This window comes from Bufo gargarizans, chromosome 3 (assembly GCF_014858855.1).
Source record: "Bufo gargarizans isolate SCDJY-AF-19 chromosome 3, ASM1485885v1, whole genome shotgun sequence".
NCBI lineage: Eukaryota > Metazoa > Chordata > Amphibia > Anura > Bufonidae > Bufo > Bufo gargarizans.
Window position 1 is genome coordinate 466,019,257 of NC_058082.1, and position 26,532 is coordinate 466,045,788.

The 26,532-nt window shown below is 43.4% G+C and overlaps 1 protein-coding gene across 21 annotated transcripts in view; it reads left to right on the forward strand.

The window, feature by feature from the left end:
* The window catches only part of MYO18A (myosin XVIIIA), a 314,632-nt gene that overhangs the window by 244,725 nt on the left and 43,375 nt on the right, over positions 1-26,532 (forward strand). For all 21 annotated transcript variants that reach the window (XM_044283668.1, XM_044283669.1, XM_044283670.1 and 18 more), the window contains 8 exons: positions 358-485; positions 948-1,102; positions 7,909-8,032; positions 9,375-9,575; positions 18,800-18,910; positions 20,251-20,355; positions 20,485-20,631; positions 23,191-23,304. In XM_044283668.1, the coding sequence (XP_044139603.1) occupies positions 358-485; positions 948-1,102; positions 7,909-8,032; positions 9,375-9,575; positions 18,800-18,910; positions 20,251-20,355; positions 20,485-20,631; positions 23,191-23,304 (1,085 nt within the window). The remainder of the gene's footprint in view (positions 1-357; positions 486-947; positions 1,103-7,908; positions 8,033-9,374; positions 9,576-18,799; positions 18,911-20,250; positions 20,356-20,484; positions 20,632-23,190; positions 23,305-26,532) is intronic.

Below are 26,532 nucleotides of genomic sequence, written 5' to 3' on the forward strand. Positions count from 1 at the left end.
CTTTCCTAGAAGTACCTGCCATGTGGAAATGTATCCTTTTGTTTATGCATCTCATTGGGCCTGTAAGTGTAGACGTTCTGCATTTTTCGCTTTAGTCGTCTGGAGATGCAGACAAGTCTGTCTTCATCCAGTCTGTAAAAACATGGACGCCTTTCCCACATCTGTCTTTGGAAAAGGCTTTCCTCACAGGACAGAATCATATCTCAGCCATGGCTCATGCATGCAGCGCTATATATTAGTTTCGGTAGGAGTCAGTCACCTTGTACGCTCTTCCCACTATCTTATCTCCAGTGTGATTCCTTTCTAAATCAGAAAAAATATGTTTCATTGTCTCCCCTTTGTCTCCTTTCCTTGCAGGAGGAGAATGGCGGCTGAAGTATGAGCGATCTATACGTGAGATTGACTTCACAAAGAAGCGGATGCAGCAGGAGTTTGAGGATAAGCTGGAAGTGGAGCAGCAGAGCAAGAGGCAGCTGGAACGCAGAGTAAGTCTGGTTTCCGTTTTTTTTACACTGCAGAGTTGCCCCACTGTATGGTGGAGAACACAACACATTTGTCTATGGACATGTGTGCTGCATGTCTAGCATTGTCTTGGTTTCACTGCACATCAATGTCTTCTTCAGTGCCTGTTATAGAACATTGTTTAGACAGGAGCACAATGAACATTTTTCTGCTTTTGACTTTCCTCAGTTTTGGAACGATAATGCCTTTCGGCAACCATAACTGAGATCATATCAAGTGGAGGAAGGGAATTGACAACTGCTCTAAACAGATATCTGTTTCACAGCTCTGATTGTCATCTGGGTAGATTGCAGTATGGATTTAGTTTATATTACAGAGTCAGGGCCCTATCCAGGTTCATCTCAGGGCCTTCACCTCAGGGTCAAGATATTTCTAGCCATTCTACAAGCTGTCCACTTGTGCGCATAAAACTTTTCTACGTTTAGCTTACAGATCTGCAGGCGGATAATGACGAGTCACAGAGAACGCTGCAGCAGCTGAAAAAGAAGTGCCAGAGGCTGACGGCTGAGCTACAAGACACCAAGCTCCACTTAGAAGGGCACCAGGGACGCAATCATGAACTAGAGAAGAAGCAGCGAAGGTCAGTGATAAGTTCTCCATGGTTCGCTACTCATATTCAGAGATTTTGAAAGCCGTTTCTCTGTTAACCAGCTAAGTAATATGTATTTATCTATGAAGTGTGGTTCATTATTGCACAACATTTGACTTGTGCAGTCTCTTTGATGTGTCATTTATGGCAATTCATGCATACCGCATAATCCATTATTTACATCATCAATGCTTTTGACTGTACATATTTTTTTTTTTTTTTTTTTTTTGAAACATGAAGTTTTTATTGAATTTTATCACGTAATTAAGTAATAATGACATTGGTACAAATCAAGCGATGATTACAAATGGAGTCATGTGGGAGTATGGGGGAGAGGGGTGGAGGAGGGGTGGGATGAAGAGGAAGGGAAGGGGACGGGTAGGGAAGAATGAATGAGGTAAGAATACTGGTTGGAAAGAGAGGGGGTGGGCATATTTATTTTACAAGGTTTGTCTGTTTTGGACAATTTTTATATATATTTTTTTTGTTAGAAGTTTCCCCTATGATTTACTGATCACAGAGGCCCCCCAGCAATCTTCTGCAGTCTGTCAAAGTTGATGACAAGTGATCATTTGCCCTGCAGCACATTTAAAGTGTAACTATCATTTTAGAAAGAAAGGGCAGAAGTACTCAGATCGGCACTGTGACACATTCATTCTGATCATCCGGACTGCTTGCTTTGCTTTCTGAGGACAGCAGAAATGAGCACTACTTTACCTTAATTTTAGTTACCTTTTGGGGATCTCAACACCTGGACCTCTACCAGTCAACACATCTGATTTGTCATCAGGATTTTTAGGGCCCCATACAAACAAACCATGACCCTTCTCTCATTCCTAGCCGTAACAGCTATAACTTTTTTTTTTTTTTGTCAGTCCATTTTGCCATACACATCAGTAAGATGTGCCTGGCGATCTGCATTCCTGTACAGAGCATGCGATCAGCGCACTCCCGCCAGACTTCAGAGATTTTAGTCTAGAGCTGTGAACTGGCACCTTCCTTATTTTTTTTCCAAGAATTGAATCACAATATCAATTAAGTTGTCGTGACAAACGAGTTTTGGCATCTTTCATGACTTCTTCACTTTATAATGATTTATTTAGAGCAGGGGTGCACAACCTGCAGCCCAGGGGCCACATGCATCCCTTGATACCATTCGGCCCCCAACTATCTGCATGTCTGTCTTGTGGCTGCTCAAATGTATTTTTGATGTATTCTCCTATTGGATAGGAATCCTGGAACTGTAACTAGACATTAATGATATGGCATATTGAACATACAGTATATAACTAAAGTATTTCAGTTGTTAATGCCCCTTTAAATTTTATTTTTGGCCTTTGACGTTCGTTTAGTTTGACAATGTGGCCCCCACCCAGAAAATGTTGTGCACCTCTGATTTAGAGGATATAAGCCATTTCAGTGACGTTACTAATGTGTATTCTTACCTCTAGTGGGCACTTTATCTTGTAGGAATTAGGCAGCATACTCAATTTTGTAGACCCCAGCTTATTGGGATCTGAGTTAAAAAGAGGCAAGGAAACGGATGACCGACGCTAGAATAACATAGACAAGAAGAGGTTACGGACATTAAGACACTTGTTTAAAAGTTTTCTTAATGCAATTACATGGTCTATTTGTACTTTAGAGCATCAGTAGTTGTGGTCATTGTGTACAAGCTCCAGTAAACGCAATCATAAAAGGCTGTGGACGCCAGCCTCCCTGGTAGAAAGATATAGGCTCGTGACCTCCGTCTTTGAGTGTTAGTGGGTAATAGTGTATGTGCACGTTAAACATTTTGGGCTTGATGACCCTTTAAGCTAATTAGTAATTTGTGCTATCCACATAATTAGTACGGTAATTCTTTTGCTTGAAACTTTTAGTTGTTAAAACTTAGTTCCATATCGACAGACTCAAAAAGAAAAAAAAAACTGGCAAAGCGAAAAGTTTGTGAGCGAAGTAAAAGTGCCTGTGGCTCTGTACACAATAGTGTTTGTCTCTTACTTTTACAGAACAATGTAGAAAACCTTTTCCATTATCCCCATTTTTCTGCATTTCAGATGCCTTGGTTTTGTTCTGCTCAGGGTGAACTCCAACAAATCTGCAACATAATAGGCATGCTGCTGTTTGAAAATCTGCAGCATACCTTTACATTCACAAAACTCCAGACGGTGTATTTGTATAATTTACAGCAATTTATAGTGGTAGTGATATTAAGGGGGTTTTCCTCTGGATAGGTCATAAGCATCTGATAAGAGGGGGTCTGACACCTGGGAACCCCTCCATCAGCTCTTTGAGAAGGCTCGCTGTAGCACCACAGCCTTTAAACAGCTCCCTACATTGTACAGCGGCTGTGCTTTGAATCGCAGCTCAGCCCCATTACCCTCAATGGGGCTGAGCTGCGCCCAGGCCATGTGAACAAGAAACGTCACGTCACATGGTCTAGGCAAAGCTGCAAGAGGCAGCAGCACTACTGCTAGCGCCAGTGCCTTCTAAAACAGCTGATCAGCGGAGACCCGGATGTTGGACCCCCCACCGATAAGATACTGATGACTTATGCAGAGAATAGGGCATCAGTATAAATGTCCTAGAAAACCCCTTTAATTGGACATTACTCACTGCTATATTGGCATACAGTTGTTTTAAAGGGGTATTAGCATCTGGACATTTATGGCTTATCCACAAGATAGGTGCAAGTTTTACCTCTGGAACCCTTTCCTATCTCAAGAACAGGACTCCACTGCACTTAGGCTGGTTTCATACGGGCGTTGCGGGAAAAGGTGCGGGTGCGTTGCGGGAACATGCGCGATTTTTCCGCGCGAGTGCAAAACATTGAGAAAAATCGTGCATGTTTTGTACCCGAACTTCTTCACAGAAGTTCGGGCTTGGGATCGGTGTTCTGTAGATTGTATTATTTTCCCTTATAACATGGTTATAAAGGAAAATAATAGCATTCTGAATACAGAATGCATAGTAAAATAGCACTGGAGGGGTTAAAAAAAATAAAAAATGATTTAACTCACCATAATCCACTTGATCGCGCAGCCGGCATCTCCTTCTGTCTTCATCTAAGGCCTCTTTCACACTTGCGTTGTCCGGATCCGGCGTGTACTCCTCTTGCCGAAATTACACGCCGGATCCGGAAAAACGCAAGTGACGGATCCGTCTTCAAAATGCTTTCAGTGTTACTATGGCAGCCAGGACGCTATTAAAGTCCTGGTTGCCATAGTAGGAGCGGGGGAGCGGCATACTTACAGTCCGTGCGGCTCCCGGGGCGCTCCAGAATTACGTCAGAGCGCCCCATGCGCATGGATGACGTGCCATGCGATCACGTGATCCATGCGCTTGGGGCGTCCTGACGTCACTCTGGAGCGCCCCGGGAGCCGCACGTATGGCAAGTATGCTGCTCCCCACTACACTTTACCATGGCTGCCAGGACTTTAGCGTCCCGGCAGCCATGGTAACCATTCAGAAAAAGCTAAATGTTGTATCCGGCAATGCGCCGAAACGACGTTTAGCTTAAGGCCTCAATGCCTTTCAATGGGCGGCAAGTCTTCAGGATTTTTGGCCGGAGCAAAAAGCGCAGCATTCTGCGGTATTTTCTCCGGCCAAAAAACATTCCGTTCCGGAACTGAAGACATCCTGAACGGATTTCACTCCATTCAGAATGCATTAGGATAAAACTGATCAGGATTCTTCCGGCATAGAGCCCCGATGACGGAACTCTATGCCGGAAGAGAAAAACGCAAGTGTGAAAGAGCCCTTAGCCGTGTGCAGTAACAGGACCTGCGGTGACGTCACTCCGGTCATCACATGATCTTTTACCATGGTGATGGATCATGTGATGGACCATGTGATGACCGGAGTGACGTCACCACAGGTCCTGTTAGTGCACACAGCTAAGATGAAGACAGAAGGAGATGCCGGCTGCGCGATCAAGTGGATTAAGGCGAGTTATATTATTATTATAATATTTTTTTTTTTTAACCCCTCCAGCACTATTTTACAATGCATCCTGTATTCAGAATGCTATTATTTTCCCTTATAACCATGTTTTAAGGGAAAATAATAATGATCGGGTCTCCATCCCGATCGTCTCCTAGCAACCGTGCGTGAAAATCTCACTGCATCCGCACTTGCTTGCGATTTTCACGCAACCCCATTCATTTCTATGGGGCCTGCGTTACGTGAAAACGCACAATATAGAGCATGCTACGTTTTTCACGCAATGCACAAGTGATGCGTGAAAATCACCGCTCATGTGAACAGCCCCATAGAAATGAATGGGTCAGTATTCAGTGCGTGTGCAATGCGTTCAACTCGCGCATCGCATCCGTGCAGAATACTCACCCATGTGAAAGGGGCCTTACTGAGCTACTTTTGGAATTCTCATAGCAGTGAATGGAGAGAGCTGCTCTTTTGTTTCCTGCTCTCCTTTCACTATAACGCTCTGCAGTTCTTGAGATAGTGGAAGGTGTCAGAGGTGAGACCTGCACCTATCGAACATTTATAATAACCTATCCCGTGGATATGCTACAGATTGAACATACTTTTTCAGAGACTGATATATACTTTTAAGGCCTCATGCACACGGACGTTTTTTTCACGGTCCGCAAAACGGGGTTCCGTTGGTCCGTGATCCGTGACCGTTTTTCCGTCCGTGGGTCTTCCTTGATTTTTGGAGGATCCACGGACATGAAAAAAAGTCATTTTGGTGTCCGCCTGGCCGTGCGGAGCCAAACGGATCCGTCCTGAATTACAATGCAAGTCAATGGGGACGGATCCGTTTGATGTTGACACAATATGGTGCCATTTCAAACGGATCCGTCCCCATTGACTTTCAATGTAAAGTCTGGAGTTCTGTTATACCATCGGATTGGAGTTTTCTCCAATCCGATGGTATATTTTAACTTGTAGCGTCCCCATCACCATGGGAACGCCTCTATGTTAGAATATACTGTCGGATATGAGCTACATCGTGAAACTCATTTCCGACAGTATATTCTAACACAGAGGCGTTCCCATGGTGATGGAGACGCTTCAGGTTAGAATATACAAAAAAAACTGTGTACATGACTGTCCCCTGCTGCCTGGCAGGTGCTGCCAGGCAGCAGGGGGCAGACCCCCCCCCCCCCCCTGTTTTTAACTCATTGGTGGCCAGTGGGCCCCCCCTCCCCTGTTGTTAACTCGTTGGTGGCCAGTGTGCGCACCCCCCTCCCTCCCTCCCTCTATTGTAATAATAGCATTGGGGCCAGTGTGCGCGCCCCCCCAACCCCACCCCCCCCCTCCCTCCCTCTATTGTAATAATAGCATTGGGGCCAGTGTGCGCGCCCCCGCAACCCCCCCCCTCCCTCCCTCTATTGTAATAATAGCATTGGGGCCAGTGTGCGCGCGCCCGCAACCCCCCCCTCCCTCCCTCTATTGTAATAATAGCATTGGGGCCAGTGTGCGCCAACCCCCCCCCCCCCCCCCCCCCCCGATCATCGGTGGCAGCGGAGTAGAAGATTCATACTTACCTGGCTGCTGCGATCTCTGTGTCCGGCCGGGAGCTCCTCCTACTGGTAAGTGACAGGTCTGTGCGGCGCATTGCTGTCACTTACCAGTAGGAGGATCTCCCGGCCGGACGCAGACATCGCAGCAGCCAGCAGCCAGGTAAGTATGAAAATCTTCTACTCCGCTGCCACCGATGATCGGGGGGGGGGCGCACACTGGCCCCAATGCTATTATTTCAATAGAGGGAGGGAGGGGGGGGGTTGGGGGGGTGCGCACACTGGCCCCAATGTATTAAAACAATAGAGGGAGGGAGGGAGGGGGGTGCGCACACTGGCCACCAACGAGTTAACAGGGGAGGGGGGGGGGGGGGGTCTGCCCCCTGCTGCCTGGCAGCCCTGATCTCTTACAGGGGGATATGATAGTACAATTAACCCCTTCAGGTGCCGCACCTGATGGGGTTAATTGTACTATCATATCCCCCTGTAAGAGATCGGGTGCTGCCAGGCAGCAGGGGGCAGTCTTGTACACAGTTTGTAGTGTATTCTAACTAGAAGCGTCCCATCACCATGGGAACGCCTCTGTGTTAGAATATACTGTCGGATCTGAGTTTTCACGAAGTGAAAACTCAGCTCTGAAAAAGCTTTTATGCAGACGGATCTTCGGATCCGTCTGTATGAAACTAAAACCTACGGCCACGGATGCCAATCTTGTGTGCATCCGTGTTCTTTCACGGACCCATTGACTTGAATGGGCCCGTGTACCGTTGGCCGTGAAAAAAATAGGACAGGTCATATTTTTTTCACGGCCAGGAAACACGGCTCACGGATGCGGCTGCCAAACGGTGCATTTTCCGATTTTTCCACGGACCCATTGAAAGTCAATAGGTCCGTGAAAAAAAACGGAAAACGGCACAACGGCCACGGATGCACACAACGGTCGTGTGCATGAGGCCTAAGATTGATTAGTAAAAGTTGGTTGTAATCATGACTATTAGAGAAGGGCTGGGCACCCAGCCTAGTGACTTTTAGGAATATATTTGTTATACAGTATTAACAGTGGGGAAAAAACAGTGATTTGGAGTTTTTAATCCATTTCTCATGTATTGTTCTGAACTTCACAGCCAAAAAAATAAAAAATCTGATATATTTATTACCCATGTTCTTGGGCTAAGTTTATTTTCACCTGGTCTCAAGGAGGTCCTCTGCAAACTCTCCCTAGTGTTTAATGACCCGTGCAGAAGTCTCTCTGTGCAGACATGTCTGTTCAAATCTGTGGAAATATGTTTTTAACCATGATCTTTATTTCAGGTTCGACACTGAGCTGGCACAGGCACAAGATGAGGCGCAAAGGGAGAAGGTACTGAAAGAAAAGCTGAGCCGAGAAAAGGACATTCTCACTTCTGAGGTGTTCAGCTTACGACAGCAGCTGGAGGTAAGTCAGGAAAACGTATAACCTCCTGACTTGAAGATGTTACCAGTTGGGGGTGTGTGCCTGTGCATTCTGACCCGACCCAAACAATTTGGTCAGTGTCAGACTGTGCAGGGATTCCCCCTCCCCCAAACGGGTTACACCCCTATGGACTTTTGCAGCAAACTGCTTGGAATTCATTCATAACCTCTAGCAGGAATAATAAAGAAATGGCGCTTCATGGAGTCACAAGAATAGATGCTCCAGAATTGTTATAACATGAAGAATGCAAGTAGCTACTAAAACAGACATGTCAGCAGAGGTGACTTGTTTTCTTTAAAGGGGTTCTGCAGTTTGTTTTAACTGATGATCTATCCTCGGACCCCCGCCAATCAGATGCTGATTATCTATAGTTAGATCATCAGTTAAAACAAATGGTAGAACCCCTTTAAGTCAAAATACTAATTAGAAAATACTAGTCTGTGGTTAAAGGGGTTCTCCTGGGGAAAAATAATTCTTTAAAATGGCTTAACATGGTCTAAGTAAATAAAAAAAAATATAATAAAAAAGGCCTACTCACTTCACTGATCCCTGCCACTCCCATGCTGTCACTGCCTAGATCCCCCTGTTCTCTACTTCCTGCTGCAAGATTATATCCTGACACAGGAAGATGGGACCTCTGCAACCAATTACTGGCTGCGGTCATGGCATGGGACCATGCTGCAAAAGTTGTTCCTCCTGGCTTCTGCCTCCACTAATAATAATAAAGAAAAAACGAATAGGTAGTGTTGAGTGAACTTGTGTTTTAATTTCGGCATACAAGGTTCGGGTTATCTAAGAATTTAATTATGGATTCCGCTACCCCGGACCATAAGCCCCCTATTTTTTTTGTTCGCAGTATGTCGGCTGCCATAAAGTACCTGTGTTCTGCTGAGCTCTCCCACTTGCACAGGTTTCAGTTTGGATGTAATTTAGAGATATTGCACATAATACAATTCCCTATTATATTAGTTGAGGTGACACAGATATTGAAGTGTCACTTTACCTCACCCTGTTAGTATGTGGCAGTGTATTATGGAATGTGGTAAGAAGAATATGACTATGTGATGTTTATGAGCCTATAGCATTCAGTTACCGTAAATGTATATGCAACTCGCAGATCTCTTCTGCAAAATGATTTCCTGACATAATCCTGGAATTTTTTCCAATATTAACTGCATCAGTTTTGCAATGTGCTTTGCTTTCACGTGTCTCCGGTCATCATTCAATATGTTTGAAAGCTACTTGGTTTATAACCCTACACAAATCAAATATTTTAAATGCTCCCTGTTTGACGTATCTCTGTGATTTTGTTTTTCTTTATCAGGAGAAAGACTCTGAGATTTTAGTCCTCACACATAAGGTTGATCAGCTGGAGGTAGAACTTCAGGATGTCTCCTCTCAGGAGTCCAAGGATGAGGCTTCTCTTGCAAAAGTTAAGAAACAGCTCCGAGATTTGGAAGCGAAAGTCAAAGACCAAGAAGAAGAACTTGATGAGCAAGCAGGAAGCATTCAGATGCTGGAGCAGGTACGTCCAAAGATGTAACTTGATAGATATGAGAAGACCTTTAAAAGGATTATCCAATATTTTTTTAAATAAAAATAAAAAATCTCGCTCACTTCTTAAATGTCCCAGTGCTCTTGCACAACTACTCCAAGATTTTGCTCTCTGATCCCCGCGGGAGGTGTAGTAATGACATCTTGTTCTTAGTTCACGTGACTGCTGCAGCCAATCACCAAGCTCAATAGTAGAGTTTGCGTGAACGGCACATCACCACTAATGCCAATAATTGGCTTCAGCATCACGTGATCGATGGATGGCACGTATCCACTGCAGGCCCAATGGAGGTTGGAGCAGCGGTGAACTGGTCAGCAGCATGGACATTTAAATGGCTTTTTTTTTTTAATATATTTTACAATACTCCCTGTCTAATTTAAAAAAATATTGGAGATCCGCTTTATCCGTTTCTTGGCACACAAATGATAAGCATGTACCCAGCAATCTCTGATATCTATTGATTGAATGTGGTTGGACTGGTTCTGTACATGCGAATGCCACTTGTGCATGTGAATTCAGACTCATGAATAGTCACCCTTTATACATTGTGCATTCAATATTTTTGAAACTTCATCATCGCTATGAATGATGTGCATAGGGGTAGAGGGCAATATGATTACTAGAGATTATATGATATATACACTACAAACAGTAGTGCAGGATACGGCAGCCTTTCTCCTAATATCCATGGGGTTATTGGTTAAAGTGTAACTGCCATTTTCTTTTTGATAAATGTGTAGGGAAATTGATAATAAACATTTCAATATTCTTTATTGATTTTGCATTTTTAGTAAAAAAAAAAAAAAAAAAAAAAAACTGACCCTGAAGTTAACTTTTGGCAGTGAGCTGTCACTTCACCATTCGGCACATTACTGAATGGCAATGATGTTCCTCACTCACTGCGCTGTCCTGCCCTGCCCTCACTGCCTGCCTCATATATCCCCTAAAGCGGGCCATAATGCATTCAGTATTGTCAGTGAGTGCTGACAGTGTCCGTACGATCTGTATGCCTGGAGCGCTCCCCAACTATCTCCATACAATCTGTATGGCTGGCGCGCTTCCCAGTGCAAACTGATGCATTCTGAGCGGATTCTTTTCCATTCAGAAAGCTTTAGAATGCAAACTGATCCGTTTTGGACCGCCTGTGAGAGCCCTGAACGGATCTCACAAACGGAAAGCCAAAATGCGAGTGTGAAAGTAGCCTTAGACAGGGCAGTATATTCCAAACATATATAAAATATTTATGGCCAGCATGAGGGAAGCAGTGAGGACAGTGCAGTGAGTGAGGAACACTTTGCTATTCAGTACTGTGCACGGCTCACTGACAGAAGTTAACTTCAGGGTCAGCAGGAAAGTTGTCTACTTCCTGCTGCAAGATAATATCCTGACAAAGGGATTTGGTACCTCTGCAGCCAATCACTGGCTGCGGATCATACAGTGGGATCGGGGAGTAGTATGCCTTTTTCAATAAATTTAGGCCATGCTAAAAAAGTTGTTTCATCTGGTTCCTGCCCCCATTCAACTATAAGGAGTTCAATTCAAGGGAATGGACAGGGCTGTGTTTGGTAAGCTGCAAGGAGTCTGCAGTTCTCACTGGAGCACTGCGGCCTCTTCAAACAACTGATGGGCGGGGGTGCTGTCTGTGGGACCCCTGCTAATCTGATATTGATGATATAAATTTTTAATGCACACCTATGGCCTAAAATGCTCTTCAGGAATCCATATAGTCTGTTAATAGAGAAAAGAGAAGATAGAAATTTCTCTGTAGCATGATCAGCTCGTTGGGGCAGACTCCAATGTTTTTTCTTTGTTCGCAGTTTATTGGCTGCCATAAAACTAGAGCTCTTCCATTTGCACAGATTTCAGTTTGGATAACATGTGAATTGGGGATATTGCCCATAATACAATTTCCTATTATATTAGTTGTGATATTGAGATATAGAAGTGTCACTTAACCCTGTTAGTATGTGGCAGAGTATTATGGACTGTGGTAATAAGAATAAATGTATTAAGGGGGTTATCTCATGATAATGTAAATAATCATAATCATATTAGTACATGACAACCTCTTTCTAACAAAGCTATAACCAGCCCCGTAGCTCACATGGATCCAGAGATCTTCCCATTCATTGCTCTGTTGGATTTATATCAAGCTGGCAGCTCAAGGGGAGTGTCTTTTCTGCTGCAGCTCGGGGGGTGTGTCCATGATCTCCCTATCACAGCTCAGGAGGAAGTTGAAGGATAAAACTGAGCATGTGCGGCCATCTCAGTGAGCAGGACAAAGAAATAAGAAAAATAACAAACTGCCATACAGAAAATTTTATTGAATAACTCTGTGGCTATGCAAAATTTTTTAATTACATGGAATTACAAAAGAATTCAGATCCAGGTGTTGGTTTGAAAACTGTAGAATATTTTTTGTGGGACAACCTTTTTAACATATGCAACTCACAGATCTGTTCTGCCAAATGATTTCCTGACATAATCCTAGAATTAGCAAGCATTTGTGACTTGTCTTTGCTTCACATATAAATACTTGCATGGCCTGTCGTTTTTTTTTTTTGTTTTTTTAAATTCAAAATGCTAAATCGATAAATACAGTATATTGAAGAAATGTTTATAATCAATTGCCATTTAACAAAAAATGGCAGTTACACTTAATTTCATATATTAGTCAATTGCATTACTATAAGTTTTCTCAATGAATGTGAATAGTCTGGTTAATATTCCATAGGCCTCTTTCACACGAACGTGCGATGCCCGTGCTGTGTGCGGATCCGCTGACCCATTCACTTGAATGGGGTCTACGATCTGTCCATTCCGTGATGCGGAATGCACATGGCCGCTGTCCTGTATATTGCGGACCCGCTGTATGTGGGCAGCAATATGGCCACGGGGGACAGACGGTCTTGTGAAAGAGGCCTTATTAGAAACATTGTAGACCAGAAAGCAATAGAAGTGGGGCTTCTCTTCATGGTACTGTAGTTGCCAAACAAAAGGGTTTAGACTTGAACATGGGTGACGAATTCTGATTACCTCCCTGTATCCTCAGCAGAATAAAGGTACCATTTATAATTCTTGTATTCTTGGATTGCTAAGCACATGAGTAAAAAAAAAAAACACCAATCAAAAGATCAAGATGTTAGCTCATACACTACGCCTGCCTTGATAATGCTGCCATTGTTTTCTGCCTTCATAATGCAGCCATTGTTTTCTCACTCTTTTTTTGTTGTGCGGATCTTTTGCATTGAGGTGTAAGCTTATGCTTTTGTGTTTTGAAAAATCTACTTTAGAAAAAGTATCAGTGTGACTAACTATGATTCAGAGGGATGTACAACATAACTCTTGATTCTCGGGATATCGACACAAGTTTTTCTTTTCATGACAGTAATTTTTAGTTAAGACTCTTGGACTATTGTGTGCTTCAAGGTGTAAACAGTCTCAGCTTAACATGAAAGATGAGGGATTGAAATAAGGGTTTAAATAGAGACATTGGAAAGGATTTTAATAGATCAGACACAGTGCAGAATTCTAAGCAATGCAATGTCAGCTCAACCCAAGCAATAGAAAAGCAAAGTTGAAGTGTAGTTTTCAGCGTTTAAGAAAGTTTTTATATTTATCTTTTAAAGGGGTTGTCCAACCCACAAGCTACATTAATTAAAAGGGTTGTTCACCTTTTAGTCACCTTTTCTAAAGACCCCACGGCATCACCGGACACTCAGTTGTAACCATACTCATCACCGCCGCTGGATTCCAATGAACGGCCTCTGCAGTGATGTGTCACCCATACGTCACATGACCCGGTGACATGATTCATGGATGAAAAAATGGTACAGCACTCTCCAATTATTATGCCAAGTGAAAAACCGCTTTATTTAGTGCAAACTCAAAGAAGGTCTTCACATGAATAGGTAGTAAATCAAATAACAAGGATACATAAGTGTTTGCGCCTTGTACGCGTAGGGACGTTTCTGTCCTCCGGGACCTTAATCGCAATAGCCAGGAGGATATCTATAAAGGGAGTGTTTCCCTACGCTCCATTGAGATTGAGGTCCTGAAAAACCGAGATGTCCCAACGTGTTCAAGCCGCATACATGTATGTATCCTTGTTATTTGATTTACTGCATATTCCAATATCAATTGGAGAGTGCTGTACTGTTTTCTTATAGAAGTTCTAGAACTAGTAACCCTCTTCTAGCAGCTCCCCCACTGGCCCTTTAGTGTGACCTTCTACCTCTTGTTATGACTTATGGGTGACACATCAACGCTGTGGTCAGTCCTTGGCTGCAGTGGTCACATGACCTGGCATCAAACCAGATATTGACATGAGGGACCCAGGACTTGCAGAGTTGGCAGTGATGGAGCCAGAACCCTGCAGCGGGGTTAATGTATTTATTATTACCGCTGGGACCTGGCCACGCTCGGAGATCTGATGAAAGGCCACTAAATGTGAGCAACTTCTTAAATGCCCATCGTTTTAAATAAAGAAACAAGCTCATCTGTTCCCCGACACTCCATTCCAAGCGCTGAGGGCCTTGACCCCCTGTGGACCAGAACTGTGGTGACATGCAGCACTGCAGCCATTCATTGGCCTCAGTGAATTTTTCTCAGAGAGGCAAGTGACCACAGGCTCAGTGGTCATGTGCTGCTCTGGGATATGTCACCACTGAGGCCATTGAATGGCTGCAGCAGTGTACTTGACCATCACACTTCTGGTCCACAGAGGCTGGGACTCTAAATGTTACCATGGAGTGTCAGGGAATAGGTTGAGTTGGTTTCTTTATTTTAAACACATTCTGGGCCTTAACTTTAGTTTGGAGGTTGAACAACCCCATTAATGACATAGGGTACTTTCACACTAGCGGCAGGACGGACCTGACAGGCTGTTCACCCTGTCGGATCCGTCCTGCTGCTATTTCGCCGGACCGCCGCTCCGTCCCCATTGACTATAATGGGGACTGGGCCGGAGCTCCGGCACAGCACGGCAGTTCGCGGTGAGAGGCCGCCGGCCTAAAAAGTCGGACGTGCAGTACTTTTATACAGCGTCCAATAGGTTGGCACTTCTGGTTAGGTAGTCTGTGGTGCTCGCGTCCTAGGTTTGGCATCCCACAAAACAAGAACAAAAAGGACCGGCACTCACTGAAGTCGTCTGCAAATCTCTTTATTGTCACATAATCCTGTGACGCGTTTCGACACTCGCAGGTGTTTTTGATTGCTGACAGACACCTGCGAGTGTCGAAACGCGTCACAGGATACAGGATTATGTGACAATAAATTAGAGATTTGCAGACAACTTCAGTGAGTGCCGGTCCTTTTTGTTCTTATGCAGTACTTTTAGTCCGGCGACCTTTTGCCGTGCACTGTCGTGCTGTGTTGGAGCTCCGCCCCCGTCCCCATTATAGTTAATGGGGACAGAGCGGCGGCACGGCAAAATAGCGGCAGGACGGATCCGACAGGGTGAACAGCCTGTTGAATCCGTCCTGCCGCTAGTGTGAAAGTAGCCATAGTTACATAGTTAATATGGTTGAAAAAAGACATAAGTCCATCAAGTTCAACCAAGGGATAGGTGGGGATGTGAATCCCAGAAGGAAATGAGATTAATGCTCATGAATATGTAAGGAAGTCTTCTCTGTGTGTCTAAGGAGCTGATCAATGATTACCTTCTCCTTCTCAGTTTCTATTAATACTGACACACCTATAAAAAAAACTTCTGTATGTATCGCAGGACCTTACCCATGCCTCCCTCTTCCTCCTGACTGTGTCTGGGTGTAAGACAGCAGACTGCAGCAATAGTCTCCTCGTCTGCCTTCTATGTAGTAGGAGAAAATTATAGTTTAGTTTTCCCCTCAGTCTGTCTCCATCCAAAAATATAACAGATCAGCAGGAGATATAGCCCCCCGTGTTATCATCATGGTTTCTACAAGAGTGTGCGTTTTAACAACATGTTAACAAATTCTGCAGACTCACAAACAATGGAGGCAAGGGCCTCTCCTGTTTTAATGTTACCAATTATTTCTAGGTATAATATTCCTTTAAACATTGATCTTTGGAGATTTTTAGGAAATATTTCAGCTGAATATTAACATAGGGGCAATAGTCCTGGCCTTGTTTGGCTGTACAACTCCTCTTCTCTTCTGACACTCTATTTTAATTTAAGACCCTGTTAACCATCAGTCATACCGTGAATTCTGAGATTCAGGAATAAGATAATCTGAACATAAAATGTTACTAATATTCATATAGACATAGACAAATCACATACATAGTAAAAACTATCACTCTGACCTCTGTAACAAACCATATGGTCATTCCAGGGCGGAAAAAGACCTGAAAGTGGCCCCATGCGGTAGGCGGGTCCAAAATGACAGAAAGTGGGGCAACCGAATTAGGCAGTCCCAGCAGAACCAAATACCACAGTGCAGCACAAAATAATGTCTACATTCTGTTGAGAGCATCAGATGTTTATGTACCTTGCGGCCAAGAGGAGGGCTTGGGCGGCGCCCTGGGCATCGGCCCGCCGCAAAATAATACTGTACGGTCTATGGCCAGTCCGCCCATGGGTCATGCTATCAACATGGCTGATGCTCAAGGTGATACGAGCGGTGTAGTAACAGGCATCCTTTCTCACAGATGTTCCATTGGAGCTTGCAGTTCTTTGTTAAATGCACAACAATGTTTACCTTCTGGCCTCCCTGCGATGCTTCCAGTGTGCAGTGCACTTGTCCTGTGAGTTAACCCCTCTGCAATGTGGCCTGGTGGTCGTCTGACCAAAACAATAAGACTTTGTATATGCTATCTAGCTTACTATCTCGCACAGTAAACAAGTAATAATTAAAGGTAGTAATTAAAATGATAATTAAAAGCAAAGAACATATAAGAATAATTGAAAAAAAATACCCTTCTAACACACGTAGGTTGAAGATTTGGATCTTATGTTAAAAATATAGCTGCAATTGCTAATGCATATTTCTAGGTTAAAGCATTACAGTAAGGAGCTCTGACTCCTGGCCATTCAACCAGTCACCGTTAGAATAATAATAATAATAAAAAGAACTATAGTCGGTAAGAATTCATGTCCTTGTTCCTCCGCTGCTCTGTCTCCTCCCTGGGCTGTTCTCAGGCCGTTACCTATATATCTTCCTGTTGGTAGCTGTAAAACCTAAAGAAGTGCCATTAGCTGTCCTCACATCAGGGAGCAATTGCAGAGTCAGCGACTGGGCCAGAGAGATGAATGGTCATCAGAAAACCTGTCTGGCCTCTGTTCCTATATGTTCAGCACTTGGAGCTGTCTCTTCGTTGCTTATATCTTCTATTTTGCAGAAAATGTGGCCCGAGAGCTGTGAGCAGGCATTTTACATGCACCTCTCCGGGGCAGTCTTTCCACTTAAGCAGTCACCAGGGTGTATTTTGCAGATCAGGCTCTTCTCTGTATTGATGGCTCTTTCCTTGCTTGCAGAGGATTGACTTCCAAAATCTCTCTCATGTGAACAACTAAGGATTTGCTGCAAAGTTTGTGCATTGACAGCAATCACTACAGACAAAGACACAGTGAACTCTGGGTTCCTGTTTGTCACTGTGTTGTATAGTGACATCACCTTTACAAGATCCTAGACTAATGCTGAATCAGGGTTAGAATTACAGAGGGATACTCTGCATGGAATTGAGAATTCAGCTCTGCCAGATTTAAGCTCAGCAGTGGTTTATAGCTCCTGTGACCCCCAGAAGCCACATCACGCTTGACCGTGCGCTGAATCTGCTTTTGCAACTTTTTCACTTGATTGGGGCTAAGCTGCATTATTAGACAGAGCATGTGGACAAGCAGGAGGATTTTTCTGCAATAAAAGGCCAATTTCTGTTTCTATTCTCATCCTCATTAAAGGGAAACTGTCAGGAGATTTGTGCTACCCAAACCAGAGTCAGCAGGAAACCTCGACAAGCTCCCCGGTTACAATCGGCTTAAATGCTGCTGCTGAGAAAATGTAGTAGTGTCCTGGGGGCAGCTCCCTGCCATCTTTTCCCCACCCAACTCAGCTTCATTGACAGATCTCTTCAAGCTGAACCAGATGGGGAAAAGCCAGAGATGTTGTCCCCATGACCTTTCTCCTGATTCTTGCCTTTGTTTTATGGGGGCAATTCATCATTCCCCCTACACTTCTTTTTTTTAAGCTTAAAGTCACCAAACCCCGGTTTTCTATGCCATGGCAATTTTTGTTATTTTTTTTTTTATAGTTGCAACTGGCATTTTACACTACCCTCTCCTGGTTTATGAAATGTGGGCGAGACCGTATACCCCAGCACAATATACACAAGAAACTGGTGTAAATAATGACTGAACTCTACGGCAGCTCAAAGCTTCCATTTTTCATTCTGGCACATGGACTGTAAGTGAGGAGGCATGTAATTTATGACGAGACGTAGGTCTCCTCCGCAGCACAGGTGCTCTGCTGCGCCAGTCTTGATAAATCAGGGCCTAAGTTTTCTCTGAATCATAGCTGATTGCAACCAGGGAGCCTGTATGGATTTCATGCTGCCTGTGGTTCATGCAGCATGAATCTACTGACCGGTAAAGGTTTGAGGAGTGAGTATTGAAATCTCCACCAAAACTAAATTTTAATTTGCAATACGCATGAAAAACAATGCAATACCTCTCTTCCACAATTTATGGGCGTTATCCAGGAAATAAATATTGTTGACCTTCCCTCAGGGTAGGTCATCAGTATGCAAATGGGAGGCACCCCCCCAACCATCAGCTGTTTGAAGGTGAGCGTTGTGGCCTTTACAGTGTATGGCGCTGTGCTTGATAGACTGTGTTTAGTGGTTGTGCTTGGTATTCCAGCTCAATTCCACTCACTTAAATGGGGCCGAACTGCTCAATGGCCATGTGAAAGATAAGGGGCCACAGCACACACCCAAGCACAGCAACCACTTCAAATAGCTGATTAGTGGAGGTGCCGAGAATCAGATTACCACCAATCAGATATCGATGACTTATCCTGAGCATGAATATTGAAGTCCTGGACAGCCCCTGTAAGTCATACCAAAGAATAAGTAAATGAAAGGGATTTTGTGCCAAGAATATTCAATAAATATTATAAATTGCTTAGATGCAAACAGAGTAATAATTTTCAGTTGTGTTCATTTTTTTTGTAAATATATATATATATATATATATATATATTTTTTTTTCCTTTTAGTCAAAATTACGCTTGGAGATGGAGATGGAACGGCTCAGGCAGTCACACTCCAAGGAACTTGAGAACAAAGATGAAGAAGTGGAGGAGATTCGGCAGTCGTGTCAGAAAAAGGTAGCACTGTTGGTCTACGAATTACAACTGACTGGGAGGGTAGCTTTAATAAAATGGATTTGAGTAGGAACATTAAGCGGGTTCCCTCTTCGAATTGGGGCATATGTACGTCATGGTCCTCAGTAACTCCTCCTGTGAGCCACAACAGAAACTGCAGCAGAAAACAATTCCCACTTTGGTTGATGCGACTATGCATTACATTACATATAAAAGGGTGGAGTGTGGACACATGGGGAGTCTTTATTTAGGAAAGCGTTGTCCAGATGGGACAATCCTTTATAACTATTCTCAGTTGTGTCCTTAAAGGGGTTGTCCGGGTTCAGAGCTGAACCCGGACATACCCTTATTTTCACCCCGGCAGCCCTCCTGAGCCTGGCATCGGAGCATCTCATGCTCCGATGCGCTCCAGTGCCCTGCGCTAGATCGCGCAGGGCACAGGCTCTTGTGTTTTCAATAACACACTGCCGGGCGGTAACTTCCGCCCAGCAGTGTGTTCGGTGACGTCACCGGCTCTGAGGGGCGTGCTTTATCTCTGCCCTAGCCGTTTTACTGGCTAGGGCAGAGCCAAGTCCCGCCCATCAGTGCCGGTGACGTCACCGGGCTGCCTGTCAGCCCCATAGAGAGCCCGGTATGTCACCGGAACTCAGAAAAATGCCTTTGCCCTGCGCGATTTAGCGCAGGGCAAAGGAGAGCATCGGAGCATGAACTGCTCCGATGCTCATGTCAGGGGGGCTGCCGGGGTGAAAATGGAGGGATGTCCAGGTTCAGCTCTGAACCTGGACAACCCCTTTAAAGGGGTTTCTAGAATTGTAAAAGTTAGGCTAAAGAAGGAAATGGTTTAAAATAGAAAATAAACAATTTCTTCCCTGATAAATCCCCCACCACTCTGGTCATCCCAGACAGTTGGCAATGTTAGGTACATTATGGGGACCTCGCTGACCTCAGCGGTGATGCTTGTAAGGCAGTGGTCACATAGGTGTATAAGCCAGCAATGCTGCTGTTTTCATCCGCGCATGGGGAGAACCAGCGGCGGCCGCGCGGAGACCAGCTATGTATAATTAATCAGTGTGAGGGGCCCGGCATATGGGGAGTACATTTTCCCATAGGCGGTCTTTGGTATGGCAGCTCAGCTTCATTTTATTTTTTATTAATTATCAGATTTTACTTTCCTTACATTATATAGATTGAGGTGGACATGAAGGTATGCCACACATTCCTAAAACAAAAGTAAAATAAAATCCTATTCTCATTCTGCACAGACTTGAACGTGTTGTGATTATCAGTGTCCTATATTGGAAGACATTGTTCTTTTAACATCAGTCCTCTTTCCTTCTGAATAGCTGAAGCAGATGGAAGTTCAATTAGAAGAGGAATATGAGGACAAACAGAAGGTCCTGAGAGAGAAGAGAGACCTGGAAAGCAGATTAAATTCTGTTAGCGAACAGGTATGTTTAAAAATATTAAAGGTCAGTACAGGCAGTCGTGCATGTTCTCAGCCTTACTGCTTAAAGCAGTTTTCACTAGGCCAGCACCTGGCTTCAACATCATAATTCATACTGTTGTACTGGCTCTAGGTCAGTCACCGTGACTTTGAAACTGAGAAACGCCTGCGAAAGGACCTAAAGAGAACAAAAGCTCTGCTTGTCGATGCTCAGATCATGCTGGACCACTTAAAGAACAATGCTCCGAGCAAACGAGAGATTGCGCAACTAAGGAGTCAGGTACTTATGGTCTGAATGTATAACCGTTAATACTCCTAGTTAAAATTTTTAGCAAGACCTGTGAGTTGAGCGGCCACTTCTTCCAGGTTTTATAAGAATTGATTTGGTTAGCATTTACTTACTGATTATCTTGCAGATAATGGCTGCTATGCATCTTATTATTGTGTGATTAAGATTATTATTTTTTTAGTGCTCATATAGCACAAACATATTTCACAGCAGTCTACAGAGATGGATAAAATTCACATCAGTCCCATTCTAATTTCCCAGTCTTTCTTGTGGTGCAGCCACAGATGTCAGATGTGCTTTAATTTTGATATGTCAAAAAAAAAAAAAAAATGTGCAGTTTTTGCAACATCATATCTGCATTTATAATGCATTTTCTTCCAGCAAAGAAAAAAAAAGCAAATCAAACAAAACTTTATTTACATTAAATAGGTTTTACAGTTGCACACAAAAAATAAAAATAAAGCAGCATTCATTATATAAATCAGATGATGACGTTCTGTGTTCCTTTCAACTCCTCCAACGTAATTGCTATTTCTGACATTGCAGCCCAAGTCTTACATGGAGTGTCTGTAGCATCAGGTCTCTGCCTCTCCTTCACCTCCCAGCTTGAACATCAGAGATCCAAGCCTGCTTGAAACTCTGCAGGGTCCAGGAGAATGAGCTTAACACTGCCCTCAGAGGCAAGGTCACTAATGATGTTGTGTCTGTAGGGCAGAGCCTTACACCCCTTGCCATGCCTTAGATGTAGGTGTGATGTCCTCAGGATAGGCAACCAACACAGCAGAAAACGTGACCACAATGGAGTGCAGAAAAATGGGGCATTACATATAAACAATCACTTTTACAAATTGATACTCTGCTTTGTGTCTTCCTTTTTATGGAAGAAAATGCAACATAAATGTAGATATGTTATTGCAAAAACTGTATACGTTTTTATTATGCTGTTTTTTGCCACATCCAAAATGCATCACAGCCATGCCATGTGGCAGCACCCTAACACAAACACGCACACACACTTGGGACAAGTTAACCAATAAGAAAGTTAAGTGCGTATGTTCCTTTCGATCTCCATGCAAATGTTGTGCTGGTCTAGTTTAAATCCAGGACCCTATCACCATAAGGCAACAGTCTAATCCATGAGCTACAGTGCTGCTTCGGCACATTACAGTCTGGTCTCTAGAATGAGGATCCCAGTTTAAATACCTCTTTATTTATTTATTAATTTACATAAGACCACCATTCTCCAGAGATTGTCCTCACTCACAGTCATCATCGAGGTTCACAACATAAATTACAAATTAAACTTGCCATATGTTTTTGGTTTGTTGGTGTTAACCAGAGTACCTGGAGGAAACCTGCACAAGAACAGGGAGAACATATAGATTTCAACCCACGAATGGATAAGTGAATGTGCAGATTTCAGGATTCTCTGAAAACTGATTGACAACCCGTATTAGGAGCGTTAAAGTGACCCTTTAGTTGAAGAAAAGATGGCTGCACCGCTTCTCAGACTACTTGATGCTTAGTGGGCATTGGGTAGCCCAAAACACTTCCTACTGGCTTAAGATTGTCCACTGCTAACGTGAACAGTGCTGGTCAATCCAAGAGCAGGACTGGAAAAGTAGGAGGTGTCTTGGACTACCGATGAACAGTATGAATCAAGCAGTCTTAAGAAGAGGTGCAACCATCTTGGATGACAGAAGAGGAGTCTGAGAATTAGTGAATCTGCAACTAAAAAGATGAAATGGAGGGAGCTATGTTCGTTCCCCAGTCAATGTGAATTTTTATTCTTAAGATGGAGGTTTGCTTTAGAGGCATCTGTATCTTCACCCAATTTTCCCGTAAACAGATAAACTGCTGGGTTGAACGTAAAACCTAATAGCAGGGGACATCTCAGGGAGGAAATGCTCTTCAAGATTTTGCTATCCCATTAAAAAAGTGCCTTTATTATTATCATAGAAGAATTATTTTTCGGGGAAAAAATTCAGTGCTTAATAAGAAAATGTACTATGGCTCCTGTGACAGCTTCTTGATAAGTGTTACAGCCTGCAAGCTTTCGTTTGTGCTCAAGTGTACTCTGAAGGGGTAAAACAATTATCTGAGGCTCTGAGAAATCCCCAAGGGGCCCTTCCATAATGTAAGGCAGATTAGTGCCTGTTCAGTGTGATTGGCCCAGAGGGTCTTCTCCCTCCTAGTACTGCCACACCATAAATTCTCAGATTGCTGCAATGTTATTTACTTCTGGGAAAATATTTCACCAGCTATGACGCATTCTGCTGTAAATCTGCCTTCAAGTATCTGCTGTCACACAAGCCAGAATGCATACATGCAGCCGTAAGAGATATTACAGGAATTCCATAGGAACTGAGTCAATGGCATCATGAAAATCCTTTTGTGCATTGCCTCAAGCCTGGCACTGGCTGAGGTGAATATATTATAGAATGTTGTAATATGTTTTTATACTATAGGCCGTAATTCAAATCTGCAGGAAATATTGATAGGCCAAGTCTTTGTCCAACCGTCTTATTGAATTTTGCATTTTAAACACAGCTGGAAGAATCTGAATTTACTTGCGCAGCTGCAGTAAAGTCTCGAAAATCTATGGAGGTTGAAATGGAGGATCTCCATCTTCAAATCGATGATCTTTCCAAAGCGAAGACAGCGGTAAGGTTTATTTCTTTATAAAATGTTCTTTACCTAGAGCCAACATAGCCTGCAGAGTTGTACACAGAATATACTCCTATTGATCCCTGATTTCCTTGGGCTCAAAATGTAATTTCCCTATCTCAAGCATGCATGCATACTCTAGGGCTAATTTCATTGGAAGCCAATTAATTTAGTCATCTATTTGGAAGCTAAAGCTTCCTGAGGAAAATAACCTATTGTTGAAATCACGTTTTGGTGGTTAACATAGTTTTTAAGAATTTTTGATGTTATTTAAAATTTTCCATGTAAAAACAGAACAAAAAACAAACACATGGACACATTACCTTTAAGAATACAGCGAAACCTGGTGAAATTCAACCCCCTCACCCCAGTGCTAAGGGTTGCTGGCCACACTGTGTTGCTAGAGTTTGAGTCCTTTTCTACACCATTGTGCTCAACCTTCTTTCTCAGTAGCTTACATATGGTATAATTACAAGTATTTGCTCCATTCAAACGAATGGAGAAAGTGCTCATCATTACACTGCACTTCTGAGCCTAAGTGCCGGTGTTCTATCCAAAAACCCTACTCCATGAAAATACTATACCCCACGTGACTTCTGGTGAAGCGATCAGCTGGAGAAGGGGGTGTGTGCCTCAGCGTAAGCGCAGTACCACGGGTGCGCAAGCGCACTATCGGCCAGGGATCGCTCGCAAATGGAACCGCGAACCACCATCCGAACTCCCTACCCTTCAGTGCGCGCGCGTGGACTCATGGACACCGCGCGTGCGCCCTCAGGGGTAAGGAGATCTGATGGTTGAACAATTTGCTTGTAATGAGTTAATATGATACCTACATGGATGGCCGTGGCTCAGCTCCCGCTTGCTTATGCCATTTGGCTATACCCCTAGGCCTTTTTGTGGAAAATAGGCTTTAATTCTCACCGGGGAGATTTATTGTATATACAAATTGCACTTAGTGTACAGCCACAAATGACATATAAATGTGGCAGATTTTGCTCAGTGGAATCTGCAGAAAATACAGTAGAAGCAGCCTGAATGAGATTTTTAATTCCTGGCCGGTTGTAGTGCGCTTGCCTTGAGGCGCACATCCTCTTCTCCAGCTGAACGCTTCACCGGAAGTAACGTGGGGGATGGCATTTTTACGCGGTAGGGTTTTTTGATAGAACACCAGGTAAAGAACAGGAAGCAGCGACCACGTGGAGCGCCGCCTCCTCTTCAAACAGATTACCAGCGGGGGTGCCAGGTATCGGACCCCCGCCAATCAAATATTGATGACCTGTTCTGTGCCTTATACATAATTGTTTTCATTACATTTGCTTCATCCTAAATGCATATGAAGATTTAGCAATTGTGTTGTAATCTGGGAAGCGTACAAGTTTTATCATAATGGCATTTGCGTATTATAGTATATTACTATATTGCAGCATGTTTTTCCTTCTTTGCATCACTCCATAATTGGCATGTACACCATTAATTTGAAACAAAAGATGGCATGTCTTTTATCATTTTGGCATGTTTTTGTACTTCTTTTAGCTTGTAAGGTGTCGCAAACATTTTGGGCTCTGTTCAGTGGCATTCTGGCATAGTTTTCTTTGTACATCTCCTCGATAGTCTCATATTTACATGTATTTTTTACTTTTTTTATGGTCTGAATTATACTCTGGATTTTTTGTTTTTATTTTGGCCACCCTGTAGGGCCCCATGCACACGACCGTATCAGTTTTCCTGTCCGTAAAATTTTCAAAATAAGGATGCGGTCCGTGTGCTGTCTGCATTTTATTTGTGGACCCACTGTTTTCAATGGGTCCGTGGTCAGCATTTTGTAGACATGGTCTAACCTTTTGCGGAACAGACATCCGTACTTTTCGCATCTGCATGTCCATTCTGCAAAAAGATATAACATGTCTTATACTTGTCCTCAAAATGCCATTGAAGTAAGAAGAAAATGCGTATGCAACACGGACCGCGTGCGTATTTTGCAGATCTGCAATTTGCGGACCATAAAGCGAATACGGTCTTGTGCAGTGATCCTGAGGGTGCATTCACACTGGCTGCTGTGCCTGTGTTGCAGACTGCAAATCCTGTCCTTGTCTCCACACAACAAAAGATTGAAAATGTCCTATCTTTCACTGAATTTTGTGGGAATGTGGACCCATTGAAGTCGCTGCTATCCGGAGTGCACATGGCTGGTGCTCGTGTTTTGTGGATCCACGGTTTGGCAGTCTTGAATGCGGCCTAATACTTTGCCTATTTTGGATCACATTTTCCCCATTATATATTCTCATATCATCTAAGGAACCTACTAGCATTTTCTCCGTCTTTGGGTCTTTTCCATCTACTTATTTTGTCGGCATGTGGTACCAGACACTGACTTCTACTTCGCTGAATGGCAATACTGTTGCCGTATCCAAGGACAGTGAAAATGATGTTTGTTAGCATGTTGACCTATCTTGTAAGAGTTGATTGATCCCCTGCTAAGTGAATGTGTTATAGGATTTATTTATCGTGAGATCTTGTAATATCATCGTACGGAATATTTGCTAAAGACCTTCAAATGTCTCTTTAAAGCAAAAAAAAAAAAAACCCTGCTAGTAACGTAATTGGTTCTCATCATCCTGGTTTTCTAGCATAATATAATAATAAGGCAATCTGCATTGTGACCGTCACAGCTGCATTGAGTCCTGAATAAAGTTTTGTCCTCGGTTAACCTCTCTGCTGCTGGATACGCTTGCTATGTTTGCTATTATCATCATGTGGAAATGATACGGGTAGCTGGGGCATGCAGCCTTGGAATGACATTTTCATTTAAACTAAGTTTAATAAATGTCTCTTCTAAGCTATGTCCAGTTTCCCCCCCAGTAATAATAAGATAGATGACAGCTAAGCCAGAGCCAGAGAAGTCGTTTTGCTTTTGGAATGATGTGCTAATAGATTCATTAACTTTCTGAAGCCAGCATTATTCTCTTTATTAACAGCACCACCCCTCCTAAGTCTAGCGCCGTTGCTTTCTGCCTTCAGCTGCTATACCGCATAGCTGTGAAAATATCTGAAAATAAAGAATTATAGACAAATGTGTTTCTAAGTCCATTAAATAAGCTTTACCACCACACCAATTTTCATATACCCCAACAGGTTATTTAGTATGTAGTATTTTTGCCCAGACTGGTGGATAGAAAAACTTTGCCTTAGGGCTCATGCACACGACTTTATGTATTTTGCAGTTTG